The sequence below is a fragment of the Solea solea genome, chromosome 18 (assembly GCF_958295425.1).
Source record: "Solea solea chromosome 18, fSolSol10.1, whole genome shotgun sequence".
In the NCBI taxonomy this organism is placed as follows: Eukaryota; Metazoa; Chordata; class Actinopteri; order Pleuronectiformes; family Soleidae; genus Solea; species Solea solea.
Window position 1 is genome coordinate 23,547,299 of NC_081151.1, and position 17,663 is coordinate 23,564,961.

At 43.3% G+C, this 17,663-nt stretch overlaps 1 protein-coding gene across 3 annotated transcripts in view; it reads left to right on the forward strand.

Moving 5' to 3' along the window:
* akap6 (A kinase (PRKA) anchor protein 6) overlaps positions 1–17,663 on the forward strand; it is a 136,914-nt gene that overhangs the window by 83,572 nt on the left and 35,679 nt on the right. For all 3 annotated transcript variants that reach the window (XM_058614780.1, XM_058614778.1, XM_058614779.1), the window contains one exon: positions 13,376–13,522. In XM_058614780.1, coding sequence (XP_058470763.1) covers positions 13,376–13,522 — 147 coding nt within the window. The remainder of the gene's footprint in view (positions 1–13,375; positions 13,523–17,663) is intronic.

A 17,663-nucleotide genomic window follows, 5' to 3' on the forward strand; every position in this document is an offset into this window, starting at 1 on the left:
CTTTTGATAGTTGTCACCAAACGAGAGTCGCGCAGCAGTGTCTCAGGTTTCAGCCGTCTCCATGGTAACCAACCGCACGCTCCTCTCCTGTCCACTCGTTTATTTACATGTTTTAGTCTCTGTGTGTGTGTGTGTGTGGATTTGATGAAGTTTTGAGTTTACTTTGAACAACAGGAATGTGACAAATGGAGGCGGAGCAACAGTGAGGAGACATTTTTGGTCCAAGTGTTTGTGGCTTTGAGAAAACAGGAGTTCTGAGTGTCTTCCTCTGATATTTGGAGGCTGAAAAGTTTGGGAATCCCTCGTTTAAATGAGGAGCGAGTGTGTGTGTGTGTGTGTGTGTGTGTCCACAGGGACGTGTAACAAGCCTCAGACCTTGTAGCTGCTGTCAACCAATCACACGTCAAGGCTCCTGTAGTTCAGCCAATAGATGATCAAGGTTCTGACCCCTGGAGTCCCAGAGGAGGAGGTGGTGGTGCATTCACTGACCGTGGTAATGTTATGACTGACAGGCAGGCGGATAAACACACACACACACACACACACACACTTAGATAAACAGGGATGTGTTTAAGTCTGGACGTTATACAGTGAGTGGACGCTCATACATATTTCATTTTTCTTTTCTTTTTTAATCGTAAAGAAATAATTTGTTTTCAGTGAAACTTTAAATTACAACAAAACAAAAACAGCCACGGGAGGAGAAATCACAGCGGAGGAAAACAAGAGAGTGAAGAGACTGTGAGTTTGTAAAGTATTGATCAGAATGAATCTGTATGTTAATCAGTGACATTTAAAACGTCTTCATCATCATCATCAGCAGCATCATGGTCTTTGTTTGTTTAATCCCAGTGTTGTCATGAAACAAAGTACAAATACCCTGTTACTGTACTCAAGTACAACGTTCACATATCTGTGCTTTACTTTGTTATTTATAATTCTATCAGCTTTTACTAGAGCTTTAGCTTTAGAGCTTTAATGATCTTGATGAGCTACAGTTTTCACCCGTTCACAAGCTGCAACATGGGGTTCAGTGTCTTTGCTCAAGGACACAGAGCCAGGAATGGAACTCACAACCTTCCAGTTGAAAGACAACTCACTCACTCAGTCACATTCACACACGTAGATGAGCGGAGCCAGGAATTGAACCCTAACCCCACCAGTAGAAAGACACCTGGCCCTACCATTAACCCACCATGGCTCAATCCTAACTCCTCCCTTTTTTAATGCTGTGACTTGTAAAAGTAGAGATTAGATTCTATATCAAGTCCAGTGAATGTGATAAACTTTAAGACTTTTACTTAAGTCAGATTATAAAAAAAGTGACATTTTCTGCTCTTGTACGTTAATGTCAGATTATTAGTCCTGGAGGGACGGTGAAGTCAGTGGACGTCAACACGTGGTCACATGACACAGCTCCAGATCAGCTGATTGTTACTTAGCGACGTGTGTTTTTTTACCTCTGTGGTTTCAAGTCAATCAAAGTTTCTTTCCAAGGTTTGATTTGAAAAATTTGAAATTTCCCTGCATTAAGTCATCACACACACACACACACACACACACACACACACACTGAAGCGTCTTCCTCTCTCACTCCCACTCGCTCACTCTCTCTCTCCCTGTGGCGAGTTCCAGTCGAGTCCAACTAATTACAGTGGCTATCAGGAGAGTGTGTGTGTGTGTGTGTGTGTGTGTGTGTGTGTGTAGCTCTCTCTGTTGCTAAATTCTCATTTCAAATAGCCCATGGTGTTCTGATGGAATGCAGGGCTACACACACACACACACACACACACACACACCTGCTCATTAACTGTGTTCCAAAACCAATCAGTGTTGGAGCGACAGAGGAGCTCTGTCTAAAGCTACACACACACAGACACACACAGACACACACAGAGACACACACACACACACACACTGTGTTTTCAGTGGTCGTCTGGTTATCTATAGTCCAAACCAGAAGGACAGACATTGAACTGATGAACACACACACACACACACACGGAGGACAACTTTATTTCATCAAATAAACCAGTTTAACCCTGTGAACCTGATAAATTAGGTTTCTATTTGACTAATTTGCAACAGCAAATATGTTCTGAAGGAAACATAATTACAAGCAGATTCATTTCTATTAACATAATGAGGATATGTTTATTAATTTACTTCACATCTAAAACACACTGATACTTGTTTTTTCTCCAAAATACATTAAAGTAGAGTCAGTCAGTGGTTCAGTGCAGACACACTGATAGTTTACTTTGTTTTGTGGATGCACTGACGTTTATAAACCACTCACGCTCCCACACCAAACCCCATACAGCAGGGGTCTCAAACTGGTGGCCCGGGGGCCACATGTGGCCCTCCAACCGATTTCATGTGGCCCTCCAAACAATATCAAGTTGTAACAAGTCGAGAGTGACCAGATGAGGCAGTCAGTGGCCCACAGGTCATTTGAGTTTGAGAGAAAATCACTGATTTTAACATCACACACACAGGAGTTGTTGATCCACTGCTGCCTCCATCACTAAGTTCACATGTCTTATTTTGTCACTTAGGCTTTTGAAACTCTTCATTTAGATTGAGCTCAGTGACACAAAGTGACCACACGAGGCAGCAGTAGACCAGCAGCTCCTGTGTCTTAAATCAGTGATTTTCTCTATGGGCTTTGGTGTGGGAGAGTGAGTGGTTTACAAACTTCAGTTTCCCGTTGGAAAAGTGTGTCTCACAGTGAGACAAAGACGTGAACGTATTATTCTTAACATATTGTGTGGACTTAAGCTGCACAGAGGGGGCGCACACAGCACTGACTAAGTTATCAACAATCGCACTTCACAATAAACCCCGAATTATCCCTTTAAGTTAAAATGACTGATGTGGAGAAGATCAGCGCACAGAGACACGAGATGGAAACAGAGAGAAATGAAAAACAACATACAGTCGACTCTCAGCCTCTGCAGCTTAAACCCTGAGGGCAACAGTGAGACACACACACACACACACACACACACACACACACAGTGAGCGAGTGAGTGAGTGAGTGAGTGAGTGAGGGTTATACTCCAGCAGAGAGTCATGCCTGAGAAACACACCGACGGCTTAAGTCGTCGATCCTCTGAGCTCTGACTGAAAAACCTCTCTCCTTCTTCTCCTCATGATGCCTTCACTGTCCTCACGTGAATTCTCACTTTCATTTCTGTGAGTGAAGCGATGCAGACCAGCGAGGTTAACTCGGAATAAGATTTAAAAAATGTGTACATGAATGTCACAAATGCACGTTATTCAACTCAATGCAACCTTTAACGCCGTAGATTTTCAAAATAAAACACAGCTCTTAAAACATATGTGATATTAAAAACAACCTTAGTTTATTATCGAATAAAAGATTCTCCGTTTCTCAGCACATGCTGCATTCAAGTGCTGCTGCAGAAGTGGGGCACGTGAGCTTTGAGTGTAAAAACACAAACATTTGAACCAAATCTTATTAAATCAAATAGAGTAAATAATAAAGATTGTGTTTTTAAATAGTATTTATGTTAAGTAGGCAGCAGTCTGGATTTTGGCCTGAGGAAAGAAGACATTTTTCTTTCTTTCTTTTTTTTATAAAATATGACATGAAAAATTAAAAAATAAAAATAAACTTGATGAGCAGCAGAAAATAATATCTGACAAATATGGAAAAAAAGTAGATCCAAATAGAAACGTGAGAAAATAAAAGACACAGGGATGAAAATAATACACAGAGGAGCAGAGATTTCACAGGAAGACGTGAAAAAAATAAAAGGAAATCATTTGTTTAACCTGTTAAAACCCATGACCTCTGCTGAATTAGGTTTTAAATGCACACCCCCAAAAAGAGAGAGAGAGGGAGAGAGAGTCAATGAAGATGAATATTAACCCGAAAAAGAGAAAGAGGGAGAGAGAGAATCTTTAATTAGAGACAGATGACTGTGCCACGCCTCAGAAGGCTGGAATTACACTGCAGGCTATGAGGCGAGGCTAATTTCACATGTAATTGTTGCTGCAATCCTCGCTGTGCTGTTAACGCTTCCATCCTCCCTCCATCCTCCCTCCATCCAGAGAGAGAGAGAGAGAGAGAGAAATAAGGAAGAGGAAGAAAAAAATGATTGGAAGAAAAGAAGGAAAGTAATTTGTTGCAGCAAACGCTGTTTTTTCTGGAAACAGCTGAGCAACTTTCAGCTCTATTTTCTACACTCAAACCTGGAGGAGAGGAAGAAAGAAGGGATGAGAAATGAAAGACAGGACGGATTTGGAGAGGAGAGGGCGGCAGGAATGTTGGGATGTAAGAAGTGAAACGGGAGGAAAATGAAGACAAAGAAAAAAAACAGCCACAAATTCAGCAGAAGTGAAATGTCCCATGTTTTTACCCAGGCCTCAAACGCAGCATGAAGGGATTTCTACACACAGATTTAAAATGATTGACAGGTATCATGTGATCACTTTTAAACAACCAGTAAAAAAAAGAAAGAAAGAAAAAAAAACAACACTTGATCGCTTGAGATTTTCAAAATAAAGTTGGAATAACAACAAAAACCTCGATAATCAGCTGCTTTTATTCATTTATCACTATCATGATCTTCATGTAATGACATTTCATCAAATATCATTCCATTTATGACTTAAAAATTAGTCAATTATCAAATGTTCTCGCTCAGTTCTCGTGTTTCTGCAGAAATGTCTCTGTTTTTTCAAACATATCATAAATATCATTTATTGTTAGAAAAGGAACAAATGTACATCAGATTCGGTGTCAATCTCGTGTTACAGCGCCACATACAGGCCTGGCATTTACACTGCAGCGTTTAGAGTCGTTTAAATGTGTATATATATATATATATATGTGTACATATGTACATATTTATATATATATATAGATATATATAGATATATAGATATCTCTCTGAGACAGCAGGAGAGAGAGGATGTGAATCTGAGGAAGAGAGAGGTAAAAAAAAAAAATCACTCGCTAAACATAAGAGAGAGAGAGAGAGAGAAAAAAAACACTTGGAAACGGCAAAAATCTCTTCGTTATCCTTCAAAAGAAACTTCCTGCAGCTCAGGAGAATCTGATCCAGGTTTCTGCTCTCCAGAGACTCACACTGCTCTGCTGCGCACACTCTGTTACTGTGTGTGTGTGTGTGTGTGTGACTGTGTGTCACTGTGTGTGTGTGTGTGTGTGTGAGTAGAACATTTCCTGGGTCAGACGTCCTGATGTTCTGTTTTGTCGTTTGTCGCTGTTTGTTAAGCGAGCAGAGAACTGAGCTCCACTGGGACTGTGTGTGTCTGTGTGTGTGTGTGTGTGTGTGTGTGTTCACTCACTCAGTTGTTATGGTGACAATATTTATTTATTTATGTGTGATTTACTTCGTATGTTTCCACGTGTGTGTGTTTCCCATCATGCATTTCATTTCACTCCTCTTGTTTGAACACACACACACACACACACACACAAACTCATCTGATTTTGTAACTTTAGTTGAAAAGATCCACAACTGGAGAGAAATGAAAGTAAAGTAGCTTCAAACTCACTCTCTCACACCAAAGCCCATAGAGAAAACCAGTGATTTTAACATCACACACACACAGGAGTTGTTGATCCACTGCTGCCTCCATCACTAAGTTCTAATGTCTTATTTTGTCACTTTGGTGTTTGAAGTCCTTTGTTCAGATTGACCTCAGTGACACAAAGTGACCACACGAGGCAGCAGAGGACCAGCAGCTCCTGTGTCCCTGTGAGCTAAATCCACTGGTTTTCTCTATGGGCTTTGGTGTGGGATAGTGAGTGTTTTACAGACTTCAGTTTCCTGTTGGAGAAGTCTGTCTCACAGTGAGACAAAGACATGAACATGTTATTCTTAAACATTGATAATGGTGATAAAGAAATATGAGACATTTACAGTGTTTCCTCGTCTTTACTGAAGGAAAAACTTCACCAGACAACAAACGTCTTATTTCTGCTCTCTGTTCTTTATTTTCTGTGACTCCTGTTGTTTCAGTGAGATCATGAAAACTCAGTGAACTGACTGTCAGACCACGATGTATAAATGATTTAACAAGTTCACAGAGGCAGTGACCTGCTGTGTGTGTGTGTGTGTGTGTGTGTGTGTGTGTGCGTGCACTTACACCTCAAAACATGTTCTTTTGTTGTTTTCTTACAAAACACGACGGAAAATTCCCAATGTCAAACCTGATTACAATAAAAACATCACTTCTTTTCATTTTCTTTTTCTCTCACTTTTGTTTTCTTTTCCATTTTCCTATTTCTTTTCTTCTTTTGTTTCCTTTCCTCTTCACTTTTTTCAAGTAATTTTCCATTTTCTCCTCTTTCTCCTCTTTCTTTTCTTCTCTCTTTTTCCTTTCCTTTTCTGTTGTTTCTATTTTCCATTTTCTCCTCTTTTTCCTCTTCTTTTCTTCTCTCTCGTTCCGTCACCCTCGTCTCTTCTCGTCCCTGGTTGGAAATTGTCACATGTCATTTTTGTTTTCTGTGTCATCACAAATGTTTGTGTTTGTCTGTCATGACCGTGTGTGTGTGTGTGTGTGTGTGCACGCGCACTGGTTTTTATGTGTGTGTGTGTGTCTCACTGCTTCTCTGATCTGTGTGTGTGTGTGTGTGTGTGGATTATGTGTCCTGTGGGAGGCTGTTTCCTGTGCGTTTGTTCTGTCAGTCTTGATAAAGTCGGGGATATATCTGCTTTAGAACAAAGAGACACGACTCAGCAGCATCTCACCAACTTTCCCCTCTCCCTCTCACCCTCTCTCTCTCTCTCTCTCTGTATCTCCCCGTCTCTCCTGAGACTCCCTCCTCGTCTTCCTCGTTCGTCTTCCCAGGAACGCCGTCTGATGACTGAAACCTGACACTAACACGTTCAGAAACGAGCGGGAATCTCACACAGGACGTGAGAGTAGTTCTTAGTGTTTGAGCGTCGTCAAACTAAAAGTCACACAAGGTCGACTGTAAACACACACACACACACACACACACACACGAGCCACAAACCGCTCAGTCAAGCTCCGCCCACCGCGACCCTCACAGTGATGTCACCATGCACACATGAGAGTCACGTGACTGTCAGTGATTTAAGAAAATAAACAAATAAATAAAAACACACTCTCAACTAAATGCCTAATCCTAACCCTTAATCTCACTTTAACCTGGATTAACACTTAGCCTTAAACCAAGTCTGAACCCTTACACGTGCACTTTAAGGTGAGACAGAATGTCCTCACAAAGACGCACGTACACACACACACTGCAGGTTTTTTTGTTTTACCTGCAAACAGATTTTATTTCCTCTGACGTTTGTTTAAGTGTTTGTCGTGAGAATAATGTTTAATGTCACCTCAAGGGGAGAACACTCCTCTCTGTGTGTGTGTGTGTGTGTGTCTTCCCCATTCATCACCCCACTCTCCGTTTGACCTTGGCACCCTCTTCATTAGAATAAAGATTGTCTGTCATTTAGGCGACACACTCGCTCTGGCTGGACACACACACACACACACACATTACATTTATGTCATAGTAGTGGAACATACAAAGAAAAAGAATAGGAGGAAGAAACATATAAAAAATGATGATGATCGTCGTGAGTTATCGAATTGTCTTTAAAAGTGTGTGTGTGTGTGTGTGTGTGTGCGCGTGTGTGTGTGTCTCAGTCAAACCAGCACCGCTATGTTAAATAACAACGTGTATTCTGACTTTGTTTATTCAGAACTTCCAGCTTTACTTAACAAATGAATCTTCACGTTCTTCTTCTCTTGATACAAGTTCCTGCGTTGTTGCTACTTTATTTATTCATGTATTTATTACTTCATGTTTTCATTGTCACTCTCTGAAAATCGGAATGAATAAATAACAAAAATATTGTTAGATTATGAGCTAACGTCACGTAAGGTTCAAAGTGTTTATAATTTAGAGGAGCAGCTTGGAGATGCATTCAAGGAACCAAGTAAATATCACAGCAAAAACACATGAGGGTCCCACCTAACCACACACCTGCTGCTGATGCGTTTATTACTTCAGTGGGGACCACGGCTGCTATGAGACACATTCAAGGAACCTTGTACATTTTAAAACTTCTGCAAACACACACAAGCGTCCTCTAAATAAACACCTGCTGCTGATGCATTCATGGAACCCTATAATTGTCAATGCTTATGTGGGGTCCACAGCAGCTGTGAGATGCATTCAAGGAACCTTGCTACTGCATTTGTTTAAATTTTAAAACACACCAAATAAGGTTTTCTCTAATATCTCTCTCTCTCCATACATCTATGTATAAATATATATATTACACTTTATATATATAGTAATAAATACATGATATATTTATCTTTAAATTTACTGATAATCATGAGAATGGAAGTGAAAGACACACACACACACACACACACACACACACACACACAAACATCCATACATTCAAGCACATTCTCTCTCTCTGTATAAAAGACTGTCTTTGTTCACACAGTGAATAGTGTGAGTCAGTCCAGCTTCCTATGGACCCAGCAACACACACACACACACACACACACACACACACACTCACTCATTCACTCGCCCCCTGACCCTCAGATCTCTCTCTCTCTTCTCTTACACTACAGAGGTCACGTGACTTCTCAGTAAAGGTTTGAAATGTACACAATGCAAACACATGAGACTCAGACATGATAAACTGTGAGTCTTCCTTCCTTCCTTCCTTCCTTCCTTCCTTTCTTCCTAACAACGTTTACTCAAAGCAAAACAACAGTTTGATAAAGTGTGTGTGTGTGCTCATTTTTTTCTCCCCCTCATTGTTTTGCTCATGCCACGAGAGAATATTCCCAGGGTTCTTAGAGGGTCAGAGGTCACCTGACATCAGCGGCACACAGCGTTCCAAAAGCTCCTGCGACTCCATCGCAAACTTTTCTCTTTTTGTTTTTGTTTTTTTTGTTTTTGGTCTCTCTCGAAAATTTCACCATCTTACTTTGTGCTAATGACCACACACACACACATGTGACTCGCTGTGAGGCTGAATAGTGATCCGTCTCTACTGGCCAGTCAAAACCACTCATTCATCTGGTTTCCACGACAACAATTAAAACGTGTTGCCGGGTCTTTTGTTGCCGCCTCGTTTAGAGAGAGAGAGAGACAGACAGACAGAGAGAGACAGAGACAGACAGAGAGAGAGAGAGACAGAGACACACAGAGAGAGAGAGTCTCAAACAGAAGGAAAACACTCAGGAAACATAGAAAAGTATGACACGAGAACATCTGAAAGTTACATAGAAACACGTACACACGTGTACATGTAATGTCAAAGTGTTGCCATAGAAACATCAGTGCAAACACACACACACACACACACACAGGTTGAAGTGTGTATCGGTATAAATGGGGTCGCAGTGAGCCACTTCCTGCTCTTTCAGAACGAGTGAACATCCATCTCAGCCGGAGACACACACACACACACACACGTAAGCAAGAATACAGCACTGTTCCTTTCTCTCTCGCTCTTCCCCTGTGTGTGTGTGTGTGTGTGTGCGTGTGTGTGTGTGTGTTGGTTATGTAAGAAAAAAAGACTGAAGTGGATGTGAAGATTTTATCCACTTTCACAAAAGACTTGCATAATAAAATCTCCCTCAGTTTAAGTCCACGTTCACGTCTTTATCTCACTGTTATCTCAGGAAAGAGAAAATCAGTGATTTTCACATCACACACACACACACACACACACACACACAGGAGCTGCTGGTCTACAAATGTTTAAAATCCTACACTCAGGCTTGTTTCAGTGACACAAAGTGACCACACGAGGCAGCAGTAGACCAGCAGCTCCTGTTTCCCTGCGGGCTAAAATCCCTGGTTTTCTCTGCGGGCTTTGGTGTGGGAGAGTGAGTGGTTTACAAACGTCCGTCTCACAGTGAGATAAAGATGTCAGACTTAAACCGACACAGATTTTTATTACATTGTGTCTTTTGCCATTATTAGTTTAGTCAGAATAATACGGTTTAAAGGACAAAGTGTTGGGATTAAAAACCACAACAAGAGGAGATGAAGGTTGAATGATGATGAGGATGAAGATGAAGGTGCCGTCTTATCTCTCCCCTCAACTTTAGTTTCCGCGACGACAAAATGGTTCCGTTACGCAGCCTCCGACAAACTTCTCTCATTTGTCGGATAAGATGAATCTGCGAGAAGAGAACGAGGGAGCGGAAAAAAAACTAATGTTCAAAATGCATTAAATGTTTTTCATGTATGAGTGCATTTTTGCTGACATTTCAGCTCCGTGCTCATTAATATGGAGACCAAATTAAACTTGTGATTGCTTGTTGATTTTCTCCTCCTCCTCTCTCTCCTCCCCTCCCCCTCTTTCCCTCTCATCGGTTTTTTCAAGCGTTTATTCCTCTTTTTGGAAAGCGCTGGCATTTCCGTCTCCTCCTGTGATTTATACGATGATGTGACTGCGTACAGGTTTATTTATTTGTGTCTGACACGCGAGGATTTCACATTCTTTCACGGAAACAAGCGACACGCTCCCGATATTTTCAGTCAAAAGTGAGAAAAACATCTCAAAATGTTGTTATTTTAAAATACAATGATTTACTGTCATATTTTGTCAATTCTCCATTGTTTATACTTTCATTATATACATGTATGTAGTCAATTCATTTATGTCACATTTGTTGAACTGAGGATTCAAACCTTCAGTCAAAATGAGTCCAAATTGATTTAAAGTAGTGGAAGGTCAAAGGTCACACCTGTTAACCCTGACCAGGAAAAATAGAAAGTGATGAGTGAAGGAAGTAAAGACATGAAAATCAAATGTGACCCGTAGAGGTTTTTATGGATCCATCTGAACTGTAAACCAGGACCTGTACTGGTCTGAGAGTCCACGTGTAGTCCTGTAGACCAGAGAGGTCAAAACTTCATTCAGGTTCTTTTTCAGACTTTCTCCTCCTTGTTCTCCTCCTTGTTCTCCTCCTTGTTCTCCTCCTTGTTCTTCTTCTGTCTTGTAACCTGGTGTTTCGTGAGACTGAGTCGTAGTGGGCGGAGCCTGTGTGTTTGTGTCGAGGCCTCGTGTCACTGTTGTATTGGATTCCACCAGGATCTGGGTCTGAGCGTCAGTTCCTCTGTCCATCCTTTACCTCCTCCTCCTCCTCCTCCTCCCTTTGTCTCTCTCTCTCTCTGTCCTCAGGCTTGTGTATCTCTGTCCATCCTTGCATGTAGATTGACTTGAGGCGTGAATACATCACAGCTAGTCATCCATGTACCCCTCCTCCTCCTCCTCCTCCTCCTCCTCCTCCTCCTCTAAGATCCCTCTCTCAGCACTTATCTGAAAGTTGGGATCTCATGCATTTTAATCGGCGTGTCTATCTTTCTGTTCTCCCCCCTCTTTTCTTTGACTTTGGATCAGTGGCATCCTTCAAACAAACAACAACAACAACAACAACAACAACACAACCTCCTCCTCCTCCTCCTCCTCCTCCTCCTCCTCCTCCTCCCCGTCCCCCCTCTAAATCAATATTTGCCATCAGCGAATAAATCGTATAATTTCCTGACTGTTAGACGAGTGCGACGCCGACATATTTACCTTCCACTCGTCTCTTTTTTCCCCCCGGCCGTCCATCCCTCGTTCTCGCGGCGCGGCTATTAGCTAAGTGAAGGGGATGGATGGCCGTGAAGCGCCGAGCGATAGCATCTCCATCAGAATCGCCGACATTGAAAAATGGCCGCCGCCTCTCTGATGACAGCACAGCAAAAACACACACACACACACACACACAGAGTGAGAGAAGAGACATTTAAATATTCAAATGGGGGCGGGCGGTAATGATAAACGACAAGGGAAAAGCAGAATCAAGTAGCTATCGATGCAGAAAATGAAAAGAGGAGAAAGAGAAAAGAGGAGGAGGAGGAGGGGAATTAGGCAAAAAAAAGAGAGAGAGGACGGAGGCGTCGGAGGAGAGTTACGCTAACAGATGAAAAGAAGGAAGACGTAGATGGAAAGTGACACGGAAAGAGACGGATGGATTAAGTGGGGGGAACACGGGGGGGAGGGGGAGGGGGAGGGGCGTGATACAGTAAAGGAAATAAAGACGGAGAAGGGATGAGACAAAAATGGAGGGAAAGTTGTAAATAAAGTGACAAGGACAAAAGGAGAGGGAGGGAGATGAAGGGATTCACAGAATACACAAGGACACGAAGACCAGAGAACCAGGACCCGTACAGGTCTGACAGTCCAGGTCTGAGAGTCCAGGTCTGGTCCGCGAGGTTTGACCCCAAAGGTCAAGTCAACTTTAAAAAGTGACGAGCACATTTAAAAACAAGTGCTTTACAGAGTTAAAGGCACAGCGACGTTAAAGATAGAAAAGGTCAAATCAGAAATCAACCGGGACGAGTTCGTTCAACTTCCTGTAGGACTCACGGCAAAGTCCTCATTGACTGTTTGGACTGTCCTGACGGGATTAACACGTGTACGTGAAACATTCAAAAAAAAAATCACCTCATAGATAAAAGCGTTTTTTTCATGTTCGTTAGCCACTCCCACTTCCAATTTCCCGCGCTTCTTCGCTAAACGACTTTTAGACTTAAATTTACACCAAGATTAATGCAGTCGCAAAAATACTGGTGAGATCTTTCTCCACAGTTTCTTTAAAACAGTGACGGAGAACTCCTCTGTGTTTCCCTCACACGACTCACACACAAGCATACGCTGCTGCTGCTGCTGTTTGATTCCTGAGAGTGTGTGGAGCCGCGACGCTTTCACCTCTTGTTTAATGTGGTCAAAGAAGAACGAGAGCGGGAAAACAACTGCCGCGAATCCCGGAACATTTCATCATGAGACGAGCTGGAGAAAAACAACGATTAAAGAGAAAAGAAAAAACCAAAACAGATCGGCTTCTGTTTCAAACTGCAAAACAAAAACTCAACACCTGTGGACTTTCAAATAAACGTATGCAATCACATCAGTGGAAATGATCAGAAGAAGAAGAAGAAGAAGAAGAGGACGGAGGACGACTTTAATCTGTGTGGAAGAACTTTGAGCTGTAATTACAGGTTTTTGAGATGTAATGTAAGTCTGGACTGTAGAGAGTTATAAGAAGAAAAAGAACTAGAAAACAAAACCACACCAGCGTGAGAGGAGAATGAGGAGAATGAACTCATGTGGGAAGAAGTGTCAGGAGTCATGTGACCACACTGAGAGGACGACGGGACGACACAGGAGCAGAAATAACCCACTAAAAACACAATGTTTCACGTGTCCTTCTATGGACGCACAGCTGTCACAAAAGTCGTAAAGTCTATAGATTTGTGTGTGTTTGTGTGTTTGACGTGTGTGTGTGTGTGTGTGTGTGTGTGTGTGTGTGTCTCCAGAGCAGCCACACTGAGCTGATGATGATGGAGAGTAAGAAGACCAGTCTGCTGGGCCGAGCCGAGTCCCTGAAGAGGAGCGGAGCCGAGCTGCCGGGAAACTTCCACTGCAACATACACAACCTGACACACACGTGGAACCAGCTGCAGGTAACACACACACACACACACACACACACACACACTAACATACACAACCTGACACACACGTGGAACCAGCTGCAGGTAACACACACCCACACACACACACACTAACATACACAACCTGACACACACGTGGAACCAGCTGCAGGTAACACACACACACACACACACACACACACACACTAACATACACAACCTGACACACACGTGGAACCAGCTGCAGGTAACACACACCCACACACACACACACTAACATACACAACCTGACACACACGTGGAACCAGCTGCAGGTAACACACACACACACACACACACACACTAACATACACAACCTGACACACACGTGGAACCAGCTGCAGGTAACACACACACACACACACACACACTAACATACACAACCTGACACACACGTGGAACCAGCTGCAGGTAACACACACACACACACACACACACACTAACATACACAACCTGACACACACGTGGAACCAGCTGCAGGTAACACACACACACACACACACACACACACACTAACATACACAACCTGACACACACGTGGAACCAGCTGCAGGTAACACACACACACACACACACACACACACTAACATACACAACCTGACACACACGTGGAACCAGCTGCAGGTAACACACACACACACACACACACACACACTAACATACACAACCTGACACACACGTGGAACCAGCTGCAGGTAACACACACACACACACACACACACACTAACATACACAACCTGACACACACGTGGAACCAGCTGCAGGTAACACACACACACACACACACACACACTAACATACACAACCTGACACACACGTGGAACCAGCTGCAGGTAACACACACACACACACACACTAACATACACAACCTGACACACACGTGGAACCAGCTGCAGGTAACACACACACACACACACACACACACACACACACACACACTAACATACACAACCTGACACACACGTGGAACCAGCTGCAGGTAACACACACACACACACACACACACACACACACACACACACACTAACATACACAACCTGACACACACGTGGAACCAGCTGCAGGTAACACACACACACACACACACACACACACACACACACACTAACATACACAACCTGACACACACGTGGAACCAGCTGCAGGTAACACACACACACACACACACTAACATACACAACCTGACACACACGTGGAACCAGCTGCAGGTAACACACACACACACACACACACACACACAAACATACACAACCTGACACACACGTGGAACCAGCTGCTGGTAACACACACACACACACACACACACACACACACACACACACACACACACACGTGGAACCAGCTGCAGGTAACACACACACACACACACACACACACACACACTAACATACACAACCTGACACACACGTGGAACCAGCTGCAGGTAACACACACACACACACACACACACACACACACACACGTGGAACCAGCTGCAGGTAACACACACACACACACACACACACACACTAACATACACAACCTGACACACACGTGGAACCAGCTGCAGGTAACACACACACACACACTAACATACACAACCTGACACACACGTGGAACCAGCTGCAGGTAACACACACACACACACACACACACACTAACATACACAACCTGACACACACGTGGAACCAGCTGCAGGTAACACACACACACACACACACACACACTAACATACACAACCTGACACACACGTGGAACCAGCTGCAGGTAACACACACACACACACACACTAACATACACAACCTGACACACACGTGGAACCAGCTGCAGGTAACACACACACACACACACACACACACACACACACACACACTAACATACACAACCTGACACACACGTGGAACCAGCTGCAGGTAACACACACACACACACACACACACACACACACACACTAACATACACAACCTGACACACACGTGGAACCAGCTGCAGGTAACACACACACACACACACACACACACACACACACTAACATACACAACCTGACACACACGTGGAACCAGCTGCAGGTAACACACACACACACACACACTAACATACACAACCTGACACACACGTGGAACCAGCTGCAGGTAACACACACACACACACACACACACACACAAACATACACAACCTGACACACACGTGGAACCAGCTGCTGGTAACACACACACACACACACACACACACACACACACACACACACACGTGGAACCAGCTGCAGGTAACACACACACACACACACACACACACACACACACTAACATACACAACCTGACACACACGTGGAACCAGCTGCAGGTAACACACACACACACACACACACACACACACACACGTGGAACCAGCTGCAGGTAACACACACACACACACACACACACACACTAACATACACAACCTGACACACACGTGGAACCAGCTGCAGGTAACACACACACACACACTAACATACACAACCTGACACACACGTGGAACCAGCTGCAGGTAACACACACACACACACACTAACATACACAACCTGACACACACGTGGAACCAGCTGCAGGTAACACACACACACACACACACACACACACTAACATACACAACCTGACACACACGTGGAACCAGCTGCAGGTAACACACACACACACACACACACACACACACTAACACTAACATACACAACCTGACACACACGTGGAACCAGCTGCAGGTAACACACACACACACACACACACTAACATACACAACCTGACACACACGTGGAACCAGCTGCAGGTAACACACACACACACACACACACACACACACACACACACACTAACATACACAACCTGACACACACGTGGAACCAGTTTTAGTTGTAGAAGCTCAGGAGTGAGAGAAGCACTGTGACACTGTGTGTGTGTGTGTGTGTGTGTGTGTGTGTGTGTGTGTGTGTGTGTGTGTGTGTGTGTAACGTTAGTCTAATCAGCACTGATCTGATACAGAACATGAGGACGATAATTAGTTTTAGCTCAGTGAAGAAATGAAGCTGCTGCTGTGGCTGAGAGAGAGAGAGAGAGAGAGAGCGCGGGGACAGAAAGATGGACGGATGGACAGATAGACTTAACATGTTCTAATTTATAGGTTGTCTCAGAATTTCCATATCATGAAATCACGTATCGTATCTTTAAATGCTCCTAATTATGCATTGCACGTATATATCTGTGACTAGATATAAATATGTATAGATATATGTATATATATCTATATATATATATATATACATATATAGATGTATATATATCTATATATATATAGATATATATACATATATATATATATTGTATATATAAAAAACAAAAAACAACACGTTACATTATTAGTTACTGAATAAAGTAACGGCGTTACTACCCAACACTGATTATAAGTACTGTGACTCCTCCCCTCCTGAAAAGCATCATGGGAGTTGCAGTGGAGTCTTCGTCGTCCTCCTTTGTTTTTCAATCAAAGACGTCCTCACTGTCCCGTCCTCTGTCTGATGTCTGTCCACGTCCAACCCCGCAGCTGTCCGTCGTCCAACATTGTTCAGGAGGAAATTGACTTTTGTGAGTGTTTGAAAGACTTGACAGACGGCGTGGCGCGCGGTGGTTGTTGGCTGTGCCGGCGGTCACGTCGGCAGCAGTTGTTTGTCTTTAGCCGGGCGTGATGATTAATTCCAGCGTTGCGGCGCCGCTGACAGCTGGCGACGGCGATGGCGTCTCGACAAGAGGTGACGCTGCCACTTTGTTCCTGCGAAGAAACAAACTCCAATCGACGAGCTGCGTTCACTCACACGAGCAGATATCTGAGGACCAGCAAACACCATCTGTGTGTGTGTGTGTGTGTGTGTGTGTGATCATAGATGACACACACACATTATCATTTCACACACACATACAAAGCTATTGGAGGTTTACACATGTGTACATTAACATATGTGTGTGTGTGTGTGTGTGTGTGCTTCCACCACAGTAACCAGACTGTGATTAAACTTCTATCACTGACACACACACACACACACAGGTTTGTGCAGCTATTCTTCTCAGGACTCTGCATTGACTAAACAAAGTGTCATCACTAACCTTAACCTTAACCACAGTTCAAA